The sequence below is a fragment of the Meleagris gallopavo genome, chromosome 2, assembly GCF_905368555.1.
Source record: "Meleagris gallopavo chromosome 2, MGAL_WU_HG_1.1, whole genome shotgun sequence".
NCBI classification, from domain to species: domain Eukaryota; kingdom Metazoa; phylum Chordata; class Aves; order Galliformes; family Phasianidae; genus Meleagris; species Meleagris gallopavo.
Window position 1 is genome coordinate 17,057,810 of NC_139405.1, and position 23,422 is coordinate 17,081,231.

Here is a 23,422-nt window from a genome sequence, read left to right on the forward strand (position 1 = left end):
GGAGAACATGTCAACAAACAGATGAAAAGCTAAAGTATGGTTAACTTTTGGTGGCAAATGGGAAGCAACTCTTATGTCCTGTCTCCATTTTTTTTTCTGAGATTACTATTTGCAGAGCCTATTCTCATGGTTAGTGGCAGTTTATTGTCAGAAGACCAAAAACCCTATTATTTGTCGATAAGGTAGAATATCGGCAATCATTTGAGAAACTAAATTGTTCTTCCCTTCATGGACCCTGTCATGTTTACTAATAATATACTACTATATACAAGCACCTGTGTATGTGTTTGCATACAAAACCCAACAGTTTCAAATTGTACTTTTAAACAAAAAATGCAGTTGTCTTAAATCATATGCTATTAAGTGACTCGAGTACTGGAAGAAACAAATGCATGTTGTTCTAATAAAAAATATATCCTTCTAAGCATCTGTATACCATCTAGTAGCAACCCTTTGCAAAGTAATGTTTTCATGTATATTATGGATTTTTTTCGAGAGGATTGGGATGCTCTTAACTTTGCTTACATCTAAAACAAAAGAAGGTAAAATTCACTGTCTTGTTTTCCAAAATACCACACGGTTTCTATTACAGCAAGCAAGTTAAACTTGATTTTAAAATAAACATGGCACATGCCAACCATCCTTCCGAGGCAGAAACAGAAGATGAATGCTGAAAAATGATTGCTTGTACTTCAGTTACTAAGATCCTTCTGAGATAGCTTGTCTCTCTTTCTCGTCCTGACGCTTGCTCAGGAATTTAAGCCTCTGTTGTCAGACCATATTAAACATACTTTGAAACATTGCTGCAAGTGAGCTTGAGACACTCTGCTCCCTGAATGGGGGCAGGCTTACTGCTCTCCCTGTCCTCCCAGTTTTGCTTGAATTTTGATGAGTATCAGGGCAAGCTTCCTCAATCTTTCTGTTATTGTCAGAATTCTGTTAGATGGCTTCCTTGAGCACAGAAAGCAGCCAAAAGTGTGAGTGTATCTGTAAAGGCTGTTTTTTTTTTTTATTTCTTTTTTCCCCTTTTTTTTTTCTTCCCACTTTAGGAGATGGAGAATAAAAACTGAGGTCTGATAGTTTGTCTTTACTTCTTGAGCTTTTCAAATATAGTTTTGTTTGGAAATCCTGTTGACCTTCCTTTGAAGTCACTGAGTGATACTGAATCCTTGGGTAGAGTGCATCTCTCTTGATAGTTTCAGTTGAAGTACTGCCTTGCTGCTACGAAGCTGTCTCATAAGACACTTATATTCTGTAAGATGGAAATTTGTCAGTCATACTGTTTTTTTTTTTTTTTGAATGAAGGTTTAGCAGATGAGGAGCTTTTTTAGCTGTCTAGACAAGTAACTGCTAAGAGACTGCTTTTTCTGTAACAGTGACCTACTTGCTTATTCTGTAAAGCTAATCTCTTTTGACACTGACTCCAGAAATTTTCCTTCCTAGATTGCTTGAGCACAGCTGCAGTATTCTCATTTTAAAGAAACCCTTTTGTATTGAAAAAAGGCTTTTCATGTGCTGAAAACATTTAGTAGCTCCTCTTCTCTTCAAACTGAAAACGTTTATTCTTAACACCATCAATTTTGTCCCTGAAATGATTGTTCCATATTAAGACAGTTACTTTGAAAGACTTTCCACTGAACGTGGATGAACTACTGATTTCTTTTTTTCTTTCCTTGTCTAAACAATGAAAGGAAACTTCCAACAAAGCCACTGTTGGGACAAACCAAACTGGTGGTGTTTAATTTCAGTCTTTATCTGCTTGCCTCCTTCCTCTTGATGGGTACAGTATCATAAGATACTGTGATCATTCCCTAACCACATAAAATTGACTACTTACATTGTATTAACTGCATAGCTGCAATCACTTTTAACAGAGGCATAAAAATGTAAGTTGATGTATCTAGAATAACAAAATTAATTGCTTTCTAGTAAAGATTAAGGACAGTAAACAATTCTGATTATATCCAGCCTGTGAATTCCTAGCTATGAAGTGTGTAGAATTTGGAAGAGCAGTAATAAGGAAAAACAAGACTGCTACTAAGTAAAGGCAGTAGGCTTAGGCTGCCATTGGGTTTTTGTAGTTTTAAAAGGCAAAGAGTAGGCGTTAAAATTAGAGACAAGACTGAATCCTGAACTTGAGAACAGGTGCAGAAACAACAATTCAGTTGAATATGTGCATTTTTCTTCTTAAGAAACTTCATCTGAACTGTCTGAAAACAAATAGCAGGTTCTGTCTGAAGTTGCTTTTCACTTTCTCATAAACTGAAGGGATCCTTGTAGGAACTGGGGTTAAAGAGCCTTTGAGGTCTGGGAATGATAAGTCATTTAGTTATTCTGAGGTACCACAGGAGTGGTGAACATATCCACCAGTTCAGTTCCTATGATGGTGAGTTGGTACAGTGATTCACAAACGCAAAACTAAGGTGCTCCAGCTAAAAGCTCTAAACTGCCTGTTTGTGTTTCGTTGGGCTGTGATGGGGCCCTCAGCTTTTCCTTCTGTTTGACTTCTGAAGGGCTCTGTCAGCTTTTCCGAGCTGTTGGCTCATCTTCCAAAGCAAGGGGTGGTGCAGAGCTTATGGAAAAAGTGGAAAGGCATTGGGTGAGGGTAAGGGTTAGGTCTGCATGCTGCACCTTGATGAGAACAGCATTTGAAAGATGATGGATGAATAGTTTTGTTACATCTCCAAGCTATATAGCTATGTGATGTAAACGGTCTTTTTACCTTTTCAGAACGGCCTATAGCTGATAATGAACGGATGCTGGATATTTTGCAGCGCTTTGGGATGCAGAGAGGTGAAGTTCGTTTCTTTCTTAGACATGAACGCTCTCCCTGCAGGGAATCAGGTAGGTGTTGGTCATAGCTGCTAACGTGAGGTTTTTTTAATTCCTCAGGGTTAAGGAAACAACATGCATATATTACACATTACTGCTGGTAACCAGTATGGTGTTGCAAATCTTTTTTACTTTCTTATGTGGAGGAAATGCTAATAACAGAAAACTGCACTTGCTACTCACTCTCCTTTTTCATTTTTAGTGAAGACTTTATCTTCCTGTATCTGGTGTGAAAATATTAAATCTGAATGGAAACGTTAGCAGCTTTTCTAGAGCTCAGCATGACCACAGCATCTAAGAGCATTCTGTGCTAAATGTATTAGCCAGAGTTAAATATCTAGAGATGTGTGATTAGTCTCCTAAAGTGCAGAAATTGTGATCTTTTCCTTTACATTTAGTAACCAAACTGCTGTCTGGTGATGCCTTTTATAATGTGAGATTAGTATGTTTCATCTGGGCAATACTAAGCAAAAGATAGAGTTCATTCAGGTTATAAACAGAAAGTTGTTGTTTCTTCTTCAATATTGAATGCTATGTCTGAAGAGGTAAGAAAAATCCTCAAAATATCTTACCATCGGTGTTATCCTGTATTTCTGTCTAGGGACTGGACCAAGGTCTCAAGATCCAGTTTTAAAAAGAAATGGTGTGAAAGTGCCCAGTGATCGAAGAATGGAGAATGGAGTAAGTTCTTGGTGTATTGGCCAGTGTAGTAAAAACAGGCTTCCCTTCTTATGAGAAGCTTGTGCAAACCCTACCCTGGAAGCTAAGAGATGTTTCTGGAGAAATTTCTCATGACTGCTCTAAAATAGATGCAAGGCCTCTAACAATTATCACTCTTATTTTCAGTTTTTACGTTTTCAAAAGACCTGTTATTTGCCACATGTATGTGTTTGTACTAAGGATCACAGAGAGAGAAAAATCAGTGTTGCTTTCCCTCCTCTACTCCCATCCAAAATTTTCTTTCCTTTTTCTTCAGTTCATTGATCAATCCTTTCCATGTTCAGTTTGCTCTCAGAATAGTAGCCTGCTTTTAGTTCTAGTTTTCAAGTTGAGACCAGTTAGTGTCTCAGAATTTAATCCATTGTCTGCCATTTCTTCTTGCTTCAGAAGATGTAAATATGAATATAGGATTAAATCTAGATTCAGGAAAGATGCAAACAGCACTATTTTACAGTAGTTACCTTTGGTTTCCTTCTTTCTTTAAATTTTCTATTTTCTTCAATTTACGTTGAAGTACTTTGAATAGCATTGATAGAACTACGACCACCAATCTGCTTTGCCATGTGCTGGGCATTCTGGGCTCAGTCAGTCAAAGCTGATCCATGCTGAGCTTAATTATAAAAGGCTCTGAAATGTCACTTTAAAATGCCACTGGGATTTTGCTAGAAATATTAATTTTTCAAGAAGTGTTAGTTGCACATGTTGCTGGGTTGGGGTATGCATCCATACAGGCTTCCAAGTAGTTATTTCCTTTAACATAGAAAAATGTTCGTTCTTTCTAATTATTGAATATTCTGTTTTCATCAATTATAAAGATTTTAGTCATAGTTTTCTGCAGTAGCTATATTGAATTGCACGCTAGCCAAATTAGAAATTCTAGTATTCAAATGCTTTGGATTTTCATTGGCAGGTCAGTGCACCAAGGATGGATATGACACTGGCTGAACTTCAGGAAATGGCATCGCGCCAGCAGCAACAAATTGAGGCTCAACAACAAATGCTGGCTAACAAGGTGAGCTTGGAAGAAGACTACTTACAACTGGGAACATAGATGGTAGGAGTTATGAGTTGGAAGAAGCGCTAGGGATTTGTGTGTGGTTTTTCTTCTTTTATTTATTTCATCTCTCATCTCTTATAAACAGAGAACTCCCTTTCTTTAGCTTCCACTTCTTAAATTTGTAAGTCTGCCTACACACATTTCTAGTAGTAAAACACTAAAATAGGGTCACTGCTATCTCCAGTACTATAGCTTACTAAAAGGACAGAGCATATAGTGTTAATGTTGTCATTTATCCTGGTGTCTGTGCCAGCCCTCTTTGTGCTCCGTGTGGTGACCAGCCATTCACCGGTTTGATCAGTGAACAATGGTTTTGTCTCTAGGCATAATGCTGTCCTGTAATGATATCTTGCTTTCTACTGATAGAGTTCAGTGTGCCTGGCTTCCTGGGGCAGCTGTCTGAAAAAGATTGCCTTCATGTGATAAAGTAACTAGGACAGTGATTTATAAAATGTTTACTGAACAGTACAGGAAAGCTAATGATGGGTGCTGGGTGCTCCCGAATTGTTTAGGGGAAAAAATGTTCTGGACACGTCTGCAGAATGGTAGCATGGACTTTTTGTTTGACTTCAGCATTGTTGTTTCTCACTGCTCTTGAAAATGCCACTGACAACACTGCTGTTGGCAGAGAGTCTTTATGCATGAGCCCAACCTGAGGAGGGTTTGACTCTGATTGGATTAGTTCCAGGCCCTGCAGAATGTGCTTTGCTGAGGAGGAAGGCTGCTCTGAGGCTCCTGTCTTACTACTTTTCCTCTCTCAGAAGCCCTTCCTCGCTTAACTGACTCACTAACAAGAAATGGTAGTAGATGTTGGTCTTAGAAGGTCTTATAAGCACTGACACTGTGGTGACCATATACAGAGAGCCCCAAATAGGAAAAGTTGATATATTTACTGTAAGGGGAGTCATACAAGACTTAAAAAGTTAAGAGTTTGTCTGCATCCTGCCCATCAGGTAGGTGTCTTGCTGTGGTTGGTGGCAGAGTAGCCCTGTGGGTATCCTGATGTACAATTTATCATCTAAGATGCCTTTCTAAAAAGGTGTTTGGAAAGCTGTCTTTGCTGTCTTTGTTCTGAAGACAGATTGTTCATTGCCACTTTCCTGCCTTCTGAAATCAAACGCAGTATTAAAAATAGATTTGGAGGGGAAGAAGACACTTTCTTTTTAGACATGGCTTGTAACACCTGTGGTTGTTGTTTTTTTTTTTTTAGGGTTTTTTTTTTCACATTTCCCTTTATGGAATTGTCTCTAAACTAGTGTATGTATTGGCAGGTGTTGCCTGGTTTTCTCTGGAAAACAAACTCCTTCTTTTTTCCTCTTTCTTTTTTAGTCAAAATGCACAGGATCCATGTTTCTAAATACAACTGGTGATTTTTTTTATTTTTTTATTTTTTATTTTAAGGCATGATTTCCTTTGGAGAAAATGTTGCATTCTAATGTTAGTAGCCACTGGTAGTCATGACAGTTAAGTCTTTGAATCCTTAGGAAAGTCTTAGCAGCTTTCCTACTACTGAAATGAGATATCTCCAGAACTGAAAGCCATATGTAATGGCCACTAACTTAAGGGAAGTCTCCGTAGATGATCTAGTGGTTTATTTTAGCTCTAAACTTTGGATATCTGTGCATAGAAACTGATGGTTCACCACCCTACTCTTACAGTCCTGGAGAAGTGTAAGCATCCTGTCCAATTGTCTGTTGCGTGAGTGCAGCCAGGTCAATATAAGTTTTCCTGTGTCTTGAATTGTTCTGTGTTGCAATGTTGATTGTTGCCTAGAAAGGGTAAGATTTCAAAGCTTTGCTGGTCTGTGATCGCCATTCTTGAGGAAGTTCTAATGGAACCAGATAAAGTAGAAAGAGTGACAGACATGATCTATAGTTTATGAAATATTTTATATAGAAAGAATGTCTAATTGACAGTAAGTCATGCTGAAAAATAATGTGTCATATGATAGAGGAAATAATGATTAGTTCCAGCAAATGAAAAACAAGTAGTCATTAAATGAAATAGGCAAACAGCATGGAACACGAATGCTAGAATTTTTCTTAAATTAAAAGGCTTTTGAGCAATTTAATGGAAGAAAAATGAACTAAAGACTGTTTGATGTGGATACTGCCCTTGTTTCAGTAGACTCTTGCACTACATTGTAGTGGTGCCTGTGCTGGGGGTCACATATACTGGGTATTGGCAGGTGCTTGTCGTAGTCTCAAAAGCTTTCCTTGATGCTCTGAGAAGTCAATGCTCAGATGAAGTAATTGATGACCAGAGATGTGGTGGCAATTGTATATTAGTTTTAAGACTGTTTCTGTCAGTATTTCACCGTTAATTCATTTTTAAAATAAATGAATTCCTTGTCTTGCCTGCAGGAACAGCGCCTGAAATTCCTGAAGCAGCAAGATCAGCGACAGCAACAGCAGGCTGCTGAACAGGAAAAACTGAAGCGATTAAAGGAAATTGCTGAGAATCAGGAAGCCAAACTTAAGAAAGTAAGAGCATTGAAAGGCCATGTGGAGCAAAAAAGGCTCAGCAATGGGAAGTTAGGTAAGTTGTTGCTTGCGGAAGGTAGCCTGTGTTTTTTTCATGGAGCGTAGTTCTTGGAACTCTGAAACCTGTAGGGATTTCAGTGATTCAGAAGAGGTACTTACAGTATTCCAAGAAAAGTTAATCTTAATTTTCACATCTTTTATTTACCAAAAGAATTCCTGAATGACACTGGGGGAAAAAAAGTATCTTCATATTGTATTTCAAAATGTCACAAGTGTATTTCCATCCAGTTTTAAGCTTACCATTTCTGTTCTTCAATTTCAGTGTAGATTGTTTCCTTACTTGTATACTTTTGTGTACCACAGTAAGTTTTTCTGTCCTTTATGTTCATACCTCACGTATTTAGGCTGTTACTTTCCTTTTGGCCCCCAACAAAACTGTGAGCTGATTGGCATGTTACCTACATTTTCTCTTAAGAAAGAGGTAACCTAGTGGCTGCAGTGGCTGTATACTTTCAATCAGAAAAATCAGGCTAATGTCTGGCTTTCTACAGTAGTAGTTGAGTGTTTGCATCAACTTGCTGAACTGCAGTATTAAATGTTTTGAAACAGACTTCATGTTTGAAATACATTCTCCTCCCTCTTTTTTTCCTTCTTCTGTATCCGTATCATGCAGAACTTGTTGTTTCTGTGTGCTTTCAATGAAAACGTGTTGCTTATTATTATTAGAGTTGCTGTCTTTTTTTTAAGAAAGCATAATGCTTTACAGATAAAAGCAAAAGATTTCTATAGGAAAAATATGTATTCTGTCCAATATTTATTTCATATAATACAACTCAGCTTAAAGGAAGAGAAAAACAGCAAAATCTCAAAAAGGAATGAGAGCTGAGACTCCATAGCATGTGTATCTTCTTCCCTGTACCACTCCAGCAGGTCTGGTCTTGGCACTTGCTTGAACAATTTCCTGTTCTTCAGATTTTATTCTAAAATACTGCTGTTTTGAATAATGACAACAGCTGTTGATGACCATGTGTGGTAAACCCTAAAAAGGCTTTGTTTAGTGTAACAGATTGAGTGTTTTGTCATTCTTATCTGTCCTTCCTCTGATATAAACTCAGGAGTTTTGAGCATCATGCATTTGCCTTGTTTGAGTGAGCATCCTCCTGTGGAATCCTAGCATTATGTGAATTTAGCAGCTCTGCCTGTGTGCTCTGAGCAGACAGGCTTTCTATTGCCTTGTTGCCGAGGTTGCTTGTTCAGCTCCCTCAAGAAAGAGCTGTTTTTCCAGGGGCCACAAGCTTGCAGCAGCCAGCTGCTCTGTGCCCCCGTCGTGCTGCCTTGGAAGCAGCCCACGCTGGGCCGTTTCTCAGGGCAGCTATTGTGCTCTCTCGCCCTCTTCAGTGGAGGAGATTGAACAGATGAACAGCCTGTTCCAGCAAAAGCAGCGTGAGCTGGTGCTGGCGGTCTCAAAGGTAGAGGAACTCACCAGGCAACTGGAGATGCTGAAGAACGGCCGGATTGATGGCTACCACGACAACCAGTCGGCTGTAGCTGAGCTCGACCGCCTGTACAAGGAGCTGCAGGTAGTGTGCAGGGTGGAAAGTTGACTGGGTGGCTTTTTGCCTAATTGGGAGGAAACCCCGTGCCCTTGCTCCGAGCAGAGCTCTGCAGTTTCTGAGGGCTGTGTGTGCAGGGCTGGCTATGTTGAGCTCAAGGTAGAGAAGGAACAGAACACTCAGCCTTGTCCTTGAAGGCAGTTTGGAGATGACCAGCTTTTTTTTTTTTTTTTAAGAATATAATCTCAGGAGAATATAGTCTGTTTCAGCATGTTGTCTTGGGAGTCAAGCAAGACTTGATTTTTCAGAAAGTTTCTCTCTTCGTAGCTGTTTCCTGTCCCCTATCCCCATCCTGAAAGTTAATTTGTTTTGATGTTTTTGTTGTTTTCTTTCTTCCCCCCCTTCCTGCCTCTTTCCCCCCCCTCGTGAATTTATTCAGCTGAGGAACAAACTGAACCAGGAGCAGAATGCCAAGCTGCAGCAACAGAGGGAGTGTTTGAACAAGCGCAACTCAGAGGTGGCAGTCATGGACAAGCGTGTTAATGAGCTGCGGGAGCGCCTGTGGAAGAAAAAGGCAGCTCTGCAACAGAAAGAGAATGTACCAGTAAGTGGTGGATGCTTCAGTTACAAAAAAAAAAAAGAGCTTTTACTTGTGGTATATACAGACTGAAGTAAAACCTTGCATGGGGAGGGCTGTTCAGATGCTAGATGTGTAGTTTTTATCCATTCATGGTGGAAGTCTTGTATTATTAAAGTACTTCTCATGGTACATTGATGTTAACCTACTTACTGTTTATGAACAAGATGACATCTTATGTTGTGGAATTTTTTTCAGATTTTATTACTGCATCACTTATATCTGTTGAGGCTTCTAAGGAAGCTTCTTTTTTAGTACTTGAATATAATTTTGCATTTGTTTTATACTTTTTGACTTCTAGTTCAGACTCTTTGTACAGCATACAGTTAATTACATTTTTTCCTTAATTTTTTTTAAGGTTTCTTCTGATGGGAATCTACCCCAGGCAGTGGGTTCTGCTCCAAGCCGAGTGGCAGCAGTAGGTCCTTATATCCAGTCCTCTACTATGCCACGTATTGCTTCCAGACCTGAACTCTTGGTGAAGCCAGCATTTTCAGATGGGACTCAAGCTTTGCAGGCATCTGATGGTCCACTGAAAACACAAACTTTGCCGAACATGCGAGCTGGGAGCAGTTCACAAGCTAAGGTTCCTGCAGGTAATAGCTTGCAATCAGTATTTATCCTCTAGAACTATTTTATCCTAATTTACCAGCCTGACTTTTTTTGCTTTTTAAATAAAGTATTATTTGAGTTGGAAGTCATCTTGGAGTTATCCTGACCCAGTGAATGTATTTTACAGGCACTGAGGCTCGTTAAAGATGAAGTAATCCTCTTAGTGATTAATCTCAGATGTGATATGGCATAGAACATAGGAGGATTCATCTTCTGTGTTTTTCTTGTTCCCATAAAGTTCTCCTAAATATACAAAAATACTTGCTCAAGTTTTAGACGCAGTTCTAGCACGCATATGGCTAACCTTTTGGCTGGGCTGAATAACTAACAAAGTCAAGTTTTCTGATAATGCATTTCTGAAATAACATATGTAAAAGATTAACAAATGTTACAAGAAATATTATAAAGGTGGCAATTGATTCTAACATAGAAATGAGCCTGCTGAAGTGTTGGTGACACAAGAGTGTGGATTGACTACAGCTGTGCCACTCCTGATGTGGAGCCCGGCATTGAGCGTTGGTGGAGGTTTGCCTGGCTTCTCTTTAGTTCTCTCCTATGAGATACAGTTCAGCTCAGAGAGCAAAAATCAGAAGAAACTGGGAGATGCAAATATCTTTTCTGTTGGCGTCTTTCAGAGTTGATTTTCAACAGGAGATATGAGAAACCCAAATCTCAAAAGGAAAAAGAAGCTGTGCTTATAGAACAGTTCTGTTCCTTCATCTCTCTCCATCTCCCCTTTCCAGTGCTGGCTGATGTTTATAAAGTACCAAGTTTCTTCTGCTCTGCTAGAGGATGGGGAACAGTTTGGTTTGGTTTTATGTAAGTTTAGATCATAAAATTACTAGGTTGGAATTTTAGCTCTGGTCTGTACAAAATCCAAATGTTTGCTGCAGGAGTGTATGGTAGTGTGCTAGTTGAACTAAGCCACCATGCCTTTTCTAGCATTTGGGCAAAATGACTGTTTTGCTAGAGAGAGGGTATCTGATAATTTCTCCTTCTGCTCATCACTAATATTTGAGCTGGATACCACTTTCAGTGATAGTTGATGCAACCAATTTCTCTCAAGTTCTACGACAAGTTGTAAGCGTCATCTTATTTTTGAAGCAGACTGAGTATCTACTCCAGCGAACTTAAAGATGAACTTTAATGCAATGCCTGTATATGCACTGAACACACAGATGATTTTTCTACTGTTATGGGTATCACTACCAGGATTTATTTCTTCTTTAATGCAGTGATATTTCTGATGCATGATCTTTTCCACCCCCTACTGGGGTGATGATCAGCAGTCAGCTGAACATGAGCCAACAGCATGCCCAGGTGGTTGACAGGACGAGGGAAGTGATTGTTCCCCTGTATGTGGTTCTGGTGAGGCTGTATCTTGAGTACTGCGTTCACTTTTGGGCCCTCACTACGAGAAAGATTTTTGAGGTACTGGAACATGTTCAGAGGAGCAATGAAGCCGGTGAAGGGACTAGAAAACAAGATGTATAAGGAGGGGCTGAGGGAATTGGGATTTTTCAGTCTGGAGAAAAGGAGCTGGAGGGGAGACCTCATCGCTCTCTGCATCTGCCTGAAAGGAAGTTGTAGTGAGGTAGCTGTCAGGTAGCTTAGGTGACAAGTAATAGGACATGAGGAAATGGCCTGAAATTTGCTCTTGGGGAGGTTTAGGTTGGGTATCAGGAAGGTTTTCTTCATGGAAACAGTGGTGAGGCATTGGAACAAGCTTCCCATAGAGGTGCTAGAATCACCATCCCTGGAGGTATTTAAAAAATATGTGAGTGAGGCACTGTAGGATGTGATTTAGTGGACTTGATAGTTAGATGGATACTTGGACTTACTCTTAAGGTTGTTTTCCAACTTAAATGATTCTATGAGCTAGAACCTGAAGTGATGGTTTTCCATAGCAGTTATTCTGTGTATGATGCTTGTATACTGTCTGGACTCCAAAAAAAAAAAAAAAAAAAAAAAAAAAAACACGAAACCCCAAGAAACTCCACTCTGCAGTAAATAAGTAAATAAAATAAAATATTTATTATTAAACTGTTTAATTTGTTTTCTCCTAGGTTCTGTGGTCCCCAGTTCAAAACCTTCCCCGTCTGCTGAGTGGAGTAGCTTAAATACAGACAATCATTTAAGTCAAGGATCTGCCTTGACTTCAGGAAAGGGAACCGTGGCTGGTGAAGGTCAAGGTAGGCTCTTTATGCTTGGCTAATCTTGAAATATGGAGACTCGAGTTAATGACATCTGTTTTCATTAATGCCTCGCTTAATAGTACAATTGAGAGCACAAAAAGTTAAAGAATATTGCCATACAGGCTGCAGTGCAGTGTTGCAGGGATTTTTTTTTTTGTAAATACCTTATTTCAGGAGGTGAAGTATATACTAATGCCTCAGAAATGCTCCTGTTTGATTAGCAAGACTGCAGTTAGCATGCCCTAGAGTCCTTACAGAAGAAAGTTGGGTACAGAAAAGCATCCCTTGTACACACAGTCTTGAATTTTGCACAGAACAGGATTCTTACTCCTACACTTGTGTTGCCATCTAAAAAAAAAAAACTTTCTCTTTAACAGCAGCTGAAGGAGATGCTTTTTTACGAGACAAAGAGAAGAAAGTACGTCCGTTCTCAATGTTTGATTCTGTGGATCAGTCTGCTGGGCTGGGTACGCTAAGGAAGAACCAGAGCAGCGAAGATCTTTTGCGAGAAGCTCAGGTATGCAGGGAACACAAACTGCTGCGCAGCTCCAAACTTTGCCAAGTTTTCCTACATTCCATCAGATGAAGATTACTATACAGCTTTACAAAAACTGCTATCAGGAAGCTCTTTGAAAAGTTGTCTTTGAAAAAACTTCTAAGGAGAAACATTTCTTCTACATTTTGATTTATGACACAAAATAGCAGTGTTACTTGTGTTAGTGTGCATGTGGGTATTTTTTTCCAAAGACTGAATGTACAGAGGCTTTTAAAATCATTTACATACCTGTTCCATTGTTCAATTTATCAACATCCTTCACGTGGTTGGTTGCAGCAAGATTTCCCACTTAAGTTTTTGAACAAAGGAACGATATGATTGTGTAAGTATGAAGTAACATAAAATAACTGAGAATGTCAGGTGGTACGTTGGAAACAATTTCTTTCCATACAGATTCTAATAAGTCCTCTGCAACTTTTAGAGTAATTACTGTACCCAGTCATCACTTGAAATTTTGAAAATAGCTGCCACAGAAGGAATTAAGGAGAACAGGGTCTCCTTAGGTATAACTAAGATGATAAAATGTTTGGAGAAGCTTCTTCATGTTTCCAACAAGGCTGTAAACAGTTTTGCAGAGATAGTACAAGTGCTAGATGCTGTGTTGTCTTTTGGGGATCTTTGATCCTCCCCAGATGATTTCTTAATGTGCTTTTTTTTTTTTCCTTTCAGACAGCCAATAAAAACGTAACAAAAGTACCACCTCCTGTCCCCACTAAACCAAAACAGATCAACTTGCCTTATTTTGGTCAAGCCAGTCACCAGCAACTTTCTGACCCGAAGTTGGATGGAAACTTACAGAAGCTGCCTTTGGCTGTCGCATCTATGGGAAGCAAACAAAAACCAGTGGCACAACAGCCCTCCCATCCTCAGCAGATACAGCGGATTTCTGTACCCCCTGTGGGTCCTTCCTCTAGCCAGGATCAAATTCTTTCCTCCTCCAAACAGGAGAGTCCCCCAGCAGCTGCTGTAAGACCTTTTACCCCTCAGCCATCCAAAGAGACCTCACTGCCTCCATTTCGAAAGCCTCAAACTGTGGCTGCAAGTTCAATTTATAGTATGTACACACAACAGCAAACTCCTGGGAAGAACTTCCAGCAAGCAGTGCAAAGTGCTTTGACAAGGGCACAGACCAGAGCACCACACTTCCCTAGTGGTAAGCCTGTAGCTCTTTACCTCTCTTCTGTTTTCATAAACCTCAGAGAGCGCTATTTTCCCCTTAATCTGTGGGTAGTGGATACAAAGCTGTTCTTGGGGGGCAATTCAGCAGGTTAGTGCAGCTGCAAGAATCTCAGGTGGATCTTGCATGTTGTAAATAAACATTATCGAAGAGTACAAAGTACCTGTCTTCCATCTCTAAGTTAATGATGACAGTAAACCTGGTTAACAGTTGAATTCTGTTTCGTTGATTCGATTGTTGTGCTTCTCTGCCTTAGGCAGGTGAATGGAGTTGCATGTTCTTGATAGGCTTATCAATCAGTTTTCAGTTGTTTCTTCCCTACCATTCTCTGACTCTCTCTAGTGTATGGCAAGCCTGTGATGGCGGGAGCAGGTGTACAGAATCAGCTGCCACAGACAGAGAACATCTACTCAAACCTGCAAGGCAAGCCAGGCAGTCCAGAGCCGGAGATGGAAACAACAGCCTCTGCTCATGAAAGTCACGAAACAGAACGAATCCCCCGTCCCCTCAGCCCAACCAAGTTGCTGCCTTTTCTGTCCAATCCGTACCGCAACCAGAGTGATGCCGATTTGGAAGCACTACGGAAGAAGCTGTCCAACGCACCCAGACCACTGAAGAAACGTAGCTCCATTACTGAGCCAGAGGGACCTAACGGCCCCAATATTCAAAAGCTGCTGTATCAGAGGACAACTCTGGCTGCTATGGAGACTATCTCGGCTCCATCGCATCCCTCAAAACAGACGGCATCAGCTGTCAGTCCTGAAAGCCCAGTGGAAATCCCAAATCCTTACGCAAGTGCAGAATCAGAGAAAGAAACTGTTTCTTCTATGCCTGAACCAACTATTGCTGAGGAAGCAGAAAACATACCAGCAGATGAGAGCGAAGCTGTTCTTCCCTCCACTGCTTTAGACCCGGTACCTGAAGGTGTATCAGATAGTGATGAGTCCATGCAGCCAAAAATGGAAGAACTGAGCCATGAGGCTCCACTACCACTGGAAGTATACATGGAGGAGTATCCTCCATATCCACCACCTCCATATCCATCAGGGGAGCCAGAGAGTTTGGGAGAGGACTCACTCAGTATGCGGCCTCCTGAAGTTACAGGGCAGTTCTCCTTACCTCCTGTGAGTACTGGCTAGCCTATAACTTGAGTGCTCTGTAAGTCACCCTAAGTTCTGCTGTAAATCCTGTCTTTCCTACTGTAGAAATTAAGTGGATGTAGGAGAACTGTTGTGCAAACAGGCTAAAAGTATCCGTGTGGGGTATCAGTTTTTAATGACAGTAATGAAGAGCCTCTGTAATCTCTGAAATGAATGACATGGTGAAATTTAAATGGAGTTTGATACACAAATAGAACTCTTCTGAGCTTTCTAAAATATTCCTTATAGAAGTCTGCTTGTTATGTCCAAACTATACTTCCTTTTTAAAGAAATTAAGCTGTTTTTGAGGCAATACATATTTCAGAACATTTCCCACTTTTGCTCACATGAGATGGAAACTAATTCCCTTAATCCTGGATTGCATTTGTTTGTAAGTGCGTTGCTTGAAAAGTGAGGGGAAACAAACCCTTTAGTTTCTGCTTTAGTAACTCATTTGAGGCAGCTGCTTGCATTTTTCTCTACTGAAATGTTTTCTGATTTATTTATTTAGGAACTTTAATTTGACATCAGTTAGTTCTCAAGTCAAATGGAACCCCTTTGGGCTAAGGTTAAGGCAGCATTTTACAGTCTCGTTTATTTGGGAAATATGTTTGTTTGTATAGTATGGTGTTCTCACTGTTCTAGAAAGAAATTTTTAACACTTTTGATTCCTCTAAGTTTCTTTCAAATTTATAATGAATAGAATTTTAATAACCATATAGATGAAAGCATTTTATTCCTCCATCACTTCAATGCTGAGGAGTTAAAAGCTTTAGCATGCTTTTTTTTTTTTTTTTAGCCTTGGAATAGTTATTGCAAGTTTTCGTGCTTTTGAGACTGTGTCCTTCCTCCCTTTAATGAGGAAACTTGAACAGTAGGATTTCCTAATTTGTACAAACTCTGTTCTGGTTGGCTTTGTAATAATTCTGCTATGATGAGAAGAAACCAGCCCAATTTCCCAACTTCATATTTAAGATCTGGTTTGTGCTGACTAGGTCTTTCTTTAAAAAGCCTGTGCTTTTGATATGTGTGTAAGTCAGCGGGCAAGAGAGTATTTTCTGGGAATCTCTTCTTATAAAACTTTCATCTTCACATGTTTGCTCTTGCAAAACATGAGTCATTTCTATTCATCTTTGCTTGGACATCTGTTGGAAATTTGCATAGCCTTATGAATGGTGTTTATTGCTGCTGCACAGCCAGCTGGGGAGAACGCTGATCTAATGTATGCATATTCTCTACAAGTAAGAGTACAAATTAAGCTATAGAAATACTTGCTTTCCAGTATCACTGGGAGCATCTAAAGCTCTTCTACATTTGGTTCTACAGTCTTACCAGAATCATTTTCCTTAACCGTTTCTGTTCCTGTTAATTTGTTTAACTTAGCATCTCAACTTAAAAAAACATAACAAAGCCCAAAGCAACTTTGTTACTTCATACAGTCTTTCAAGTTTCTTGTTTTGTATAACAGCCCTGAGAGTTAATGCTAAAATAATCTGAAAACAAATTTTTTTTTCCCTGATTTTTAGGGATCTGAAAGTTTTGAGATTTTGAGGAGTTTTGATCGAGGTGTCATTCGAGTTGAATATAGGAGCCTTGCCTGGAATAAAGGCAGAGATCTGTTATAACCTGCTGTGTTCATTATGTGGTAGAAGTGGTAGAAAATAACCTATTTCACATTAAACACTGCCTTAATTGTTTATTTCTGCTGTTGTTCTCAAGTGCATGACTTTGTATTCTTGTTCTTCCAGTAAAAATGTCCTGTAACTGTGCTACCTTCTCACAGGGGAAGCGGACAAACTTGCGTAAGGCCGGCTCTGACAGAATTGCTCATGGAATGAGAGTGAAGTTCAATCCTCTTGCACTGCTTCTGGATTCATCATTGGAGGGGGAGTTTGACCTCGTGCAGAGAATCATTTATGAGGTACAAATCATAGACTTGTTTGAGTTGGAAAGGACTCTCGAAGTCATCTAGTCCAACTCAAATGCTGCCTTCTGACAGAAGGACTATCAAACTGGGATGTCACTTCAAACTGGGATGTCACAACTTTTCTGGATGGGGTTGAGAAGCTAAAATAGCAGTGCATAACAGAGATCTCCCCTTGAGAAAATGAAAAGCAGTCCTAGCAAGAGATGGCCACTTGAAGGCTGGTTTGTCTGTGTTAAATCCATGTTGGGTATTTTGCACCAGAATTGTAAATGTGCAGGAGAGGATTTATCACCCATTTTCTTGCACAGTACTTTTGCCTCGTATTCAGATAAATTGTGCTTATAGTCAGGCAATTATAGGCAAAATAAATTGAAATTTATAATAAAACCTTTTACTGTGTTATCTGTTTACTGTTTATTTGAACCAGTTTAGCTTGTCGGTGTTAAATGGAGGCTATAAGCTTATATGTGAATCTTCTGGTGAGATGAGTTACTGCTGTAGCTTTCTTCCTGTTGCTGATATCCCCCGTAGAATTATGACTCAAAATCCTATTTCAGAAGAGGATTGCTCGTCTCTGTACACAGACACTTATTATAGAGATTCTGAATGGTTCCTTTTTCTGACTGGATAGGTTGAAGATCCAAGCATGCCCAACGATGAAGGGATTACTGCACTGCACAACGCTGTGTGTGCTGGGCACACAGAAATTGTGAAGTTCCTGGTGCAGTTTGGTGTGAATGTGAATGCTGCAGACAGTGATGGATGGTAAGGCTTTCTTTAAGTGGTACCTTGTGGTGCTGTCTGCAGGCCCACAGCTGAGTGTGCTCTGAACAGTGTGTAGCCCCACAAACTTTCCTCAGTTCTCTTTCCATTACTCAGACAATGTTAAAATGAGACCAAGTAGAAAGCCTAGAATCTACACTCTAGGCAAGTAACAGGTAGTGAGTTGCAAATACTTCTTAAAGGATGCTAGATAGCTTATTGATAGAAGTGTATGGGAAGGTGATGATTTACTGTTAATTTCATCTGTAACAGAAGTGTCTAATGCCCAAGACTGGAAAAAAGATGCTTGTTGTCCCTCAGCAATTATTCCAATTATCTGTACTTGTCACCAGATCATGTTTGAAGTCACTGTCAATTTTGTAGTAGGCTGTGATTTCAGGAGGTTTCTGAGTGTGGGTTATTCCTTGTTTTGTTTTTATTGCTTTCTTATTGCCTTGGTGACCATTCCTAAAATGTTGATGGATTAGCAAAGCATAACGTAACAGTAGAGATTCATATGCAGCTTTAGGGCTTGAGCAGCTCTTGGTGGTGTAACCCCTGAACTGTGAAAAACAATTGTTCTTGCCACCCTGAGTTAAGTGCTTTGGATAGGAAGTCCTTAGTGATATATAGTACTGATTGTTGGCGGTCACACATGATGGTTATTTACTCTAAGGAGCCTGTAAGCACTGCTATGAATAATAATTTTCTCATCTTCTTGGCTTACAGGACCCCATTGCACTGTGCAGCATCTTGCAATAATGTGCAGGTGTGCAAGTTCCTGGTGGAGTCAGGTGCAGCTGTATTTGCTATGACCTACAGCGACATGCAGACAGCTGCAGACAAGTGTGAGGAAATGGAGGAAGGCTACACACAGTGTTCCCAGTTCTTATACGGTAGGTGATGACAACCATCCTGGGTAACCAGGTCTCCTGTTTCCTTCCAGAGAGGGTTCACATTTTCCCTAGTCTTCCTTTTATTCCTTATGTATTTACAGAAGCTTTTCTGGTTGCCCTTGATGTCTCTAGCCAGATTTAGTTCTTTCTGGGATTTAGCTTTCCTTACCTGATCTGTCTGCTTGGACAGTTTCTCTGTATTCCCTCAGGCTTCCACTCTCCACAGGCTTCCTCCTAGTGTTTGAGTTTGTCCTTGTTATCCATGCAGACTTCCTGATGTTTTTACCTAGCTTTCTCTGTTGGGATGCATTGCTCCTGAGCTTGCAGGAGGTGACGTTTAAATATCGACCAGCTTTCTTGGGCTCTTCTTCCCTTCAGGGATTTATCTTATGGAACTCTACCAAGCAGACCTCCAAAGCTGCCCTTGAGCTTCACATTCCCTAATGGTCCCCATTTTGTTGGTGAGATGTAGCACCTCTCCTTGAGGGCTTCCCTGTTGCCTGGAGAAGGAAGTTATCCTCCGTGTATTCCAGGAACTTCCTGCATTGCTTATGCCTTGCTGTCTTGTCCCTCCAACAGATATCGGAGTGGTTGAAGACTTAACTGAAAGCAGGCGGGTATTCCAGGCATAGGTATAAAAGGAGGCTTGTTTTAAAGGTCAAAAAAGAAGTGTCACAGGCAGAAAATGGCACCCAGGCAGTAAGATGAAAGCGGTAGTCAGCATAAGCAGGTGTAGCTGTCTCCCCATGACAGAAAGAGGATGACTGATGAATTAAGAGTACAAACAGGGGCTTCTTGCTCGTTACTTATTTATGGAAAATGTGAACACCAATGTGAAAATCTTACCTCTTATCAACCAGTGCTCTACTCATGTTCTATTCCGGTTACCTCATGTTCTCTGAATGTGATGTAAAGAAGAAATCTGTCTGCTGTGTGCAAAGGCCAACTTTGCAATGCTGCCTGTTCCCTAGCTGACTTTTGGCAGGCTGGTGACAACAAGGAGCTACATGTGATTGATAAGCATTAAGATATTTTTTCCTGGATTGCTGTACAACAAGAGCACAGCAGTATTTCCAACTGTCTTTTTTTGGTATCTTTTATATTGAGCTGCTGTATATTTTTCATATTGCAGGAGTCCAGGAGAAAATGGGAATAATGAACAAAGGAGTGATTTATGGACTGTGGGATTATGAGGCTCAGAATGATGATGAGCTCTCAATGAAAGAAGGAGATTGCATGACAATCCTGCGCCGGGAGGATGACGATGAGATTGAGTGGTGGTGGGCACGGCTGAATGACAAGGAAGGCTACGTTCCCCGCAATCTGCTTGGGGTGAGTCTTCATTATTTTTTGGGAGTCAGTTTAAAAATACAAAACATTACGTGAAATATTCACAACATTCTTCTCACACATCTAAGTTACATGTGGTTTAAAAAGTGTAAAGGCAGGAGTTGAAGTTTTCAATTTATTCCATAGGAAAGTGAAGTCACACCCTTTGTTTAGATACCCACTAGGTGATATTAGTGGGTGCACAGAACAGGCATTGCTGCCCTGCTATACATATCAGATAGTAATACTAACCTTGTCTCGTTATCTGAAAGGAAAAAGTATGTGAACAGGGCTTCCCCTCTTTTCAGAAGTGGTACATGGGCAGGCACAATAGATTTGCAGAGCAGGCACTTGGATTAAGAATGATTCATCCCTTTCTCTGCTACTTTTTTTTTTTTAACAAAAACAGTTGTTTGCAAATAATGGGTATTTTCAGCTATTTCACTGTATTTCTCATGGCCTGCTTGCTAGAAAACTGCAGCAGATGGACACATTAAAAATTCTGTTAAGCTTTTATCTACACATCCAGCTCCCTGCTGCAGGAATGAGAGCTTCAGCTGATGCTAAAGATTAACTGCTGTGAATTTTAGCTGATTGATGTATGATGCTGAAAGAGGCTGATCTTCCTTCCTCATGCAGATAGTGTGTATATTCCTAAGCTGCTAGACTTTAAGAGCTACTTTATCTAATGCAAAATTAGTTTTCATTTCTATATCACTGTCAGGTCACACCTACCCCAAGGTAATGTAAAGTACTGCATAAAGGAAAATTTCTGCTCAGTTTTTCCTCTACAAATGTAAACACTTTTAAACTGAGAGTAGCCTCAGCCCTGTGCAATAAAATCTTTTTTTCTCCCTGCCACATGGTGAACTGGGTATGTGTAGCTTTTTCATGAACTTGCACACAGCCTTGAGCACAGGTGTCCAAAAATAGAGGAACACCTGTGCTTCTGCAGTGAGAAGTATGAAAAGTACAAGGTATTACAACTCAGATTAGGGACTACTCCTCCTTCTTTATGCAACACAATCCCAACAGAACCTTTGGAATAACTACCCCGTTCAGTTGCTCTAGTATCACCACCTGGGTATTCTTTTTGTTGCTCTCAAAAAACAACTCCTGGACTCTTAATATTGCAGCTGAAATCCAAGCTAAGCTCTTAAGCCTAGATAAAAATGTTTGGTAGTTAACTATATTAAGTTGTACTTTTATCACAGCTTCTTCATCCTTTTGCAGTTGAGTGCACAGAAGAAAAGCAAGGATGAATTATTCTGCCCTTCTTAGTGACTCAGTAGCTCACTAAGCTGAGCAAGAGCTCTAAAACTGGATGCAAATAGGATGATACTGTCAAAATACTGACTGCTTAATACCAAATAAAATCTTTTGAAGACTCCATCTCTGCTGGGGTGAAATCACAGTTATCAGGCTGAGACAAATCTTTTGGGTGAATTTGCTGGTCTTCTATTAATCAATTATTAGCTTATTGAACTTCGTGCTCAATTAAGAGTAAGAAGAAAGCTGGAGCCTTCCCCTGAATGGGGAAGAGAGTATCTTTAAGAACTTTACCTGAAAAACAGCAGTATGTAAGGTAGACGTGTTATAGCTTAGAGCATGGAGGGTGCATCCTTCCTAATTGAATGAAGTGCATCCTTCTATTTCTGTATATCAGTAGCCATGCTTTGCACGGTAGGAGTTGCTCCAAAGCCCTTTTCAAGTGAGGTCTAAGAGCTTCCCAAAAACTCAGCTCTTCTGTGTACTGCATCAAGTCATGTCACATCCATCATTATGCTATAGCTGAGGCTGGGGCACCTCTGTACCTCCATTTGTGTACTCAGAACAGGTGAATGGCAGAACATAGCTGAAGGCTGTGAGGTGGCAGATACTGATTAACAGCCAGGCACCTGGGTGAATTTAAGTGGCTACTCACTATCTGCTAATCAGTGTGTGGCTTTTACATTTCTGTGGTCCTTATGCAGCCAGATGTTTCCAGATGGCCCAAAGCTGTAGGTCTGTAAAGGCTGATGTGCATAAAGGGGCTGAAAACAAAATACTTCAGTGCCTCTTTATTTCCCTTTATAAAACAGACAAAAAAAAATCCAATTACTCGCTGAACACAAAAAGTCTCTTGACTTACAAACCACACAGTTCTCCTAGCCCACCCACCTGGCCAGAGCTGGTCTGTGCTTTTCAATGCCTTCCTTTTGTATTGACAAGGTTAGTAATTCTTAAGCTTGCCCAAGGATGCTGAATTTACTTTTGTTAGTGCTCTGAGTGTTTTCTGTAAGTATGCTTTTCCTACTTAAGATTATATTAGAATTGTATTACCAAAAAGAGATTTAAAAAGAAAAAAGTAACCTTTCTAAGCACTAAAATTTTAAATCCCATTTCTGTTTTACCTCAGCTGTACCCGAGGATTAAGCCTAGACAAAGAAGCTTGGCATGAAGTAACAGAGATGCCAGACTCTTGAAGTACTTGCTAATCGTGGATGACTTGCAAAGAAAAAAATCATTCTATGTTGGTTCCAGTATCATGAGACTTATTTCAATGACAATGTAATTTGAAACGATGAAGAATGTGCTTTGAAAACAAATGAAGGATTGATACATTAGCAAATAGACGAGGGCATTCTACAAGCTGAAATAATGCTTGCAAGCAAACGGAATTATTCTGCCTGTGGTCTAAGCGAGCCAAATGTTGAGGTACCCACTCTGATTTCTCCAAGCATGGCTGAAAAGACTTTCACACTTTTCTGCATTAAGTACAAGAACCTTTTCAGTGCACCATTGAAGGAGTTGTCATGAGACAGACAACCAGCTTTGTCCCGAGGCTTTTTCCAGATGGGAGAAATTAGAAAAGTACGTGCGCAGCACCCAAATGCTTATTCTTGGAAGCAGAACATTTGCTGAAGAAGTGAAATTGAAGTGCATCTGAGCAGTGGAAAACATGTGACCAATCCAGTAAGCAATAACTTCTAAAATGCTGTAGCATCTTAGGAATTCTATGTATTCAGAATATTATGTGCTATAACAGACAATGTAGTTTTAGATTCTTCTTTTTGCAAAAAGTCTCATGTATTTATTGCCTTTTTTACTTTTAAAACTAAATGTAGAAACTTTCTGTAGTCCTTGACAACTTACTTGTTTTTACTTGACTGTGATACCATTAAACTTTTGTGTCCTCTTAAGCTTTATCTCTGGGTGCTTTCCTGTAAAGCTTCTTTTAGACCATCTGAAAATGTTGCCAATATGACACATTGCTGTTCTACATTATGGTCACATTCAATTACTTTCTCTATTCACCCCCTCCCCCCCTCCAATTAATTAAAGATTGTCTTTCTGTACTTAAGCCTTAACTGATAGTTGCATACAACCTGTGTTAACCTTAGCTTTTAAGGGATATGTTTAAGAAAAAAAAACTGAGCAGCATATTTTCCAAATACAAATTTCCAGTGGAAATATTGTGTAGAGCTATCAGTTCAGGAATAATCATTTGGTAATCAAAGTTATTTAGTTGAAAGTATCAAATATTTTCTCAAAGGTAAGGAATTTG

At 39.9% G+C, this 23,422-nt stretch overlaps 1 protein-coding gene across 2 annotated transcripts in view; it reads left to right on the plus strand.

The window, feature by feature from the left end:
• Window positions 1-23,057, plus strand: part of TP53BP2 (tumor protein p53 binding protein 2) — a 40,991-nt gene extending 17,934 nt beyond the window's left edge. Inside the window, exons 3-18 of one of the 2 annotated variants that reach the window (XM_085219158.1) lie at window positions 2,731-2,844; window positions 3,434-3,513; window positions 4,463-4,564; window positions 6,973-7,147; window positions 8,491-8,672; window positions 9,085-9,249; window positions 9,641-9,878; window positions 11,961-12,086; window positions 12,467-12,606; window positions 13,315-13,798; window positions 14,165-14,946; window positions 16,745-16,882; window positions 17,520-17,653; window positions 18,380-18,546; window positions 19,679-19,878; window positions 22,274-23,057. In XM_085219158.1, coding sequence (XP_085075284.1) covers window positions 2,731-2,844; window positions 3,434-3,513; window positions 4,463-4,564; window positions 6,973-7,147; window positions 8,491-8,672; window positions 9,085-9,249; window positions 9,641-9,878; window positions 11,961-12,086; window positions 12,467-12,606; window positions 13,315-13,798; window positions 14,165-14,946; window positions 16,745-16,882; window positions 17,520-17,653; window positions 18,380-18,546; window positions 19,679-19,878; window positions 22,274-22,315 — 3,269 coding nt within the window. In that variant the 3' untranslated portion in view covers window positions 22,316-23,057. The remainder of the gene's footprint in view (window positions 1-2,730; window positions 2,845-3,433; window positions 3,514-4,462; window positions 4,565-6,972; window positions 7,148-8,490; window positions 8,673-9,084; window positions 9,250-9,640; window positions 9,879-11,960; window positions 12,087-12,466; window positions 12,607-13,314; window positions 13,799-14,164; window positions 14,947-16,744; window positions 16,883-17,519; window positions 17,654-18,379; window positions 18,547-19,678; window positions 19,879-22,273) is intronic. The other variant, XM_085219159.1, reaches the window with a different exon arrangement.
• The last annotated feature ends 365 nt before the right edge of the window (window positions 23,058-23,422 follow it).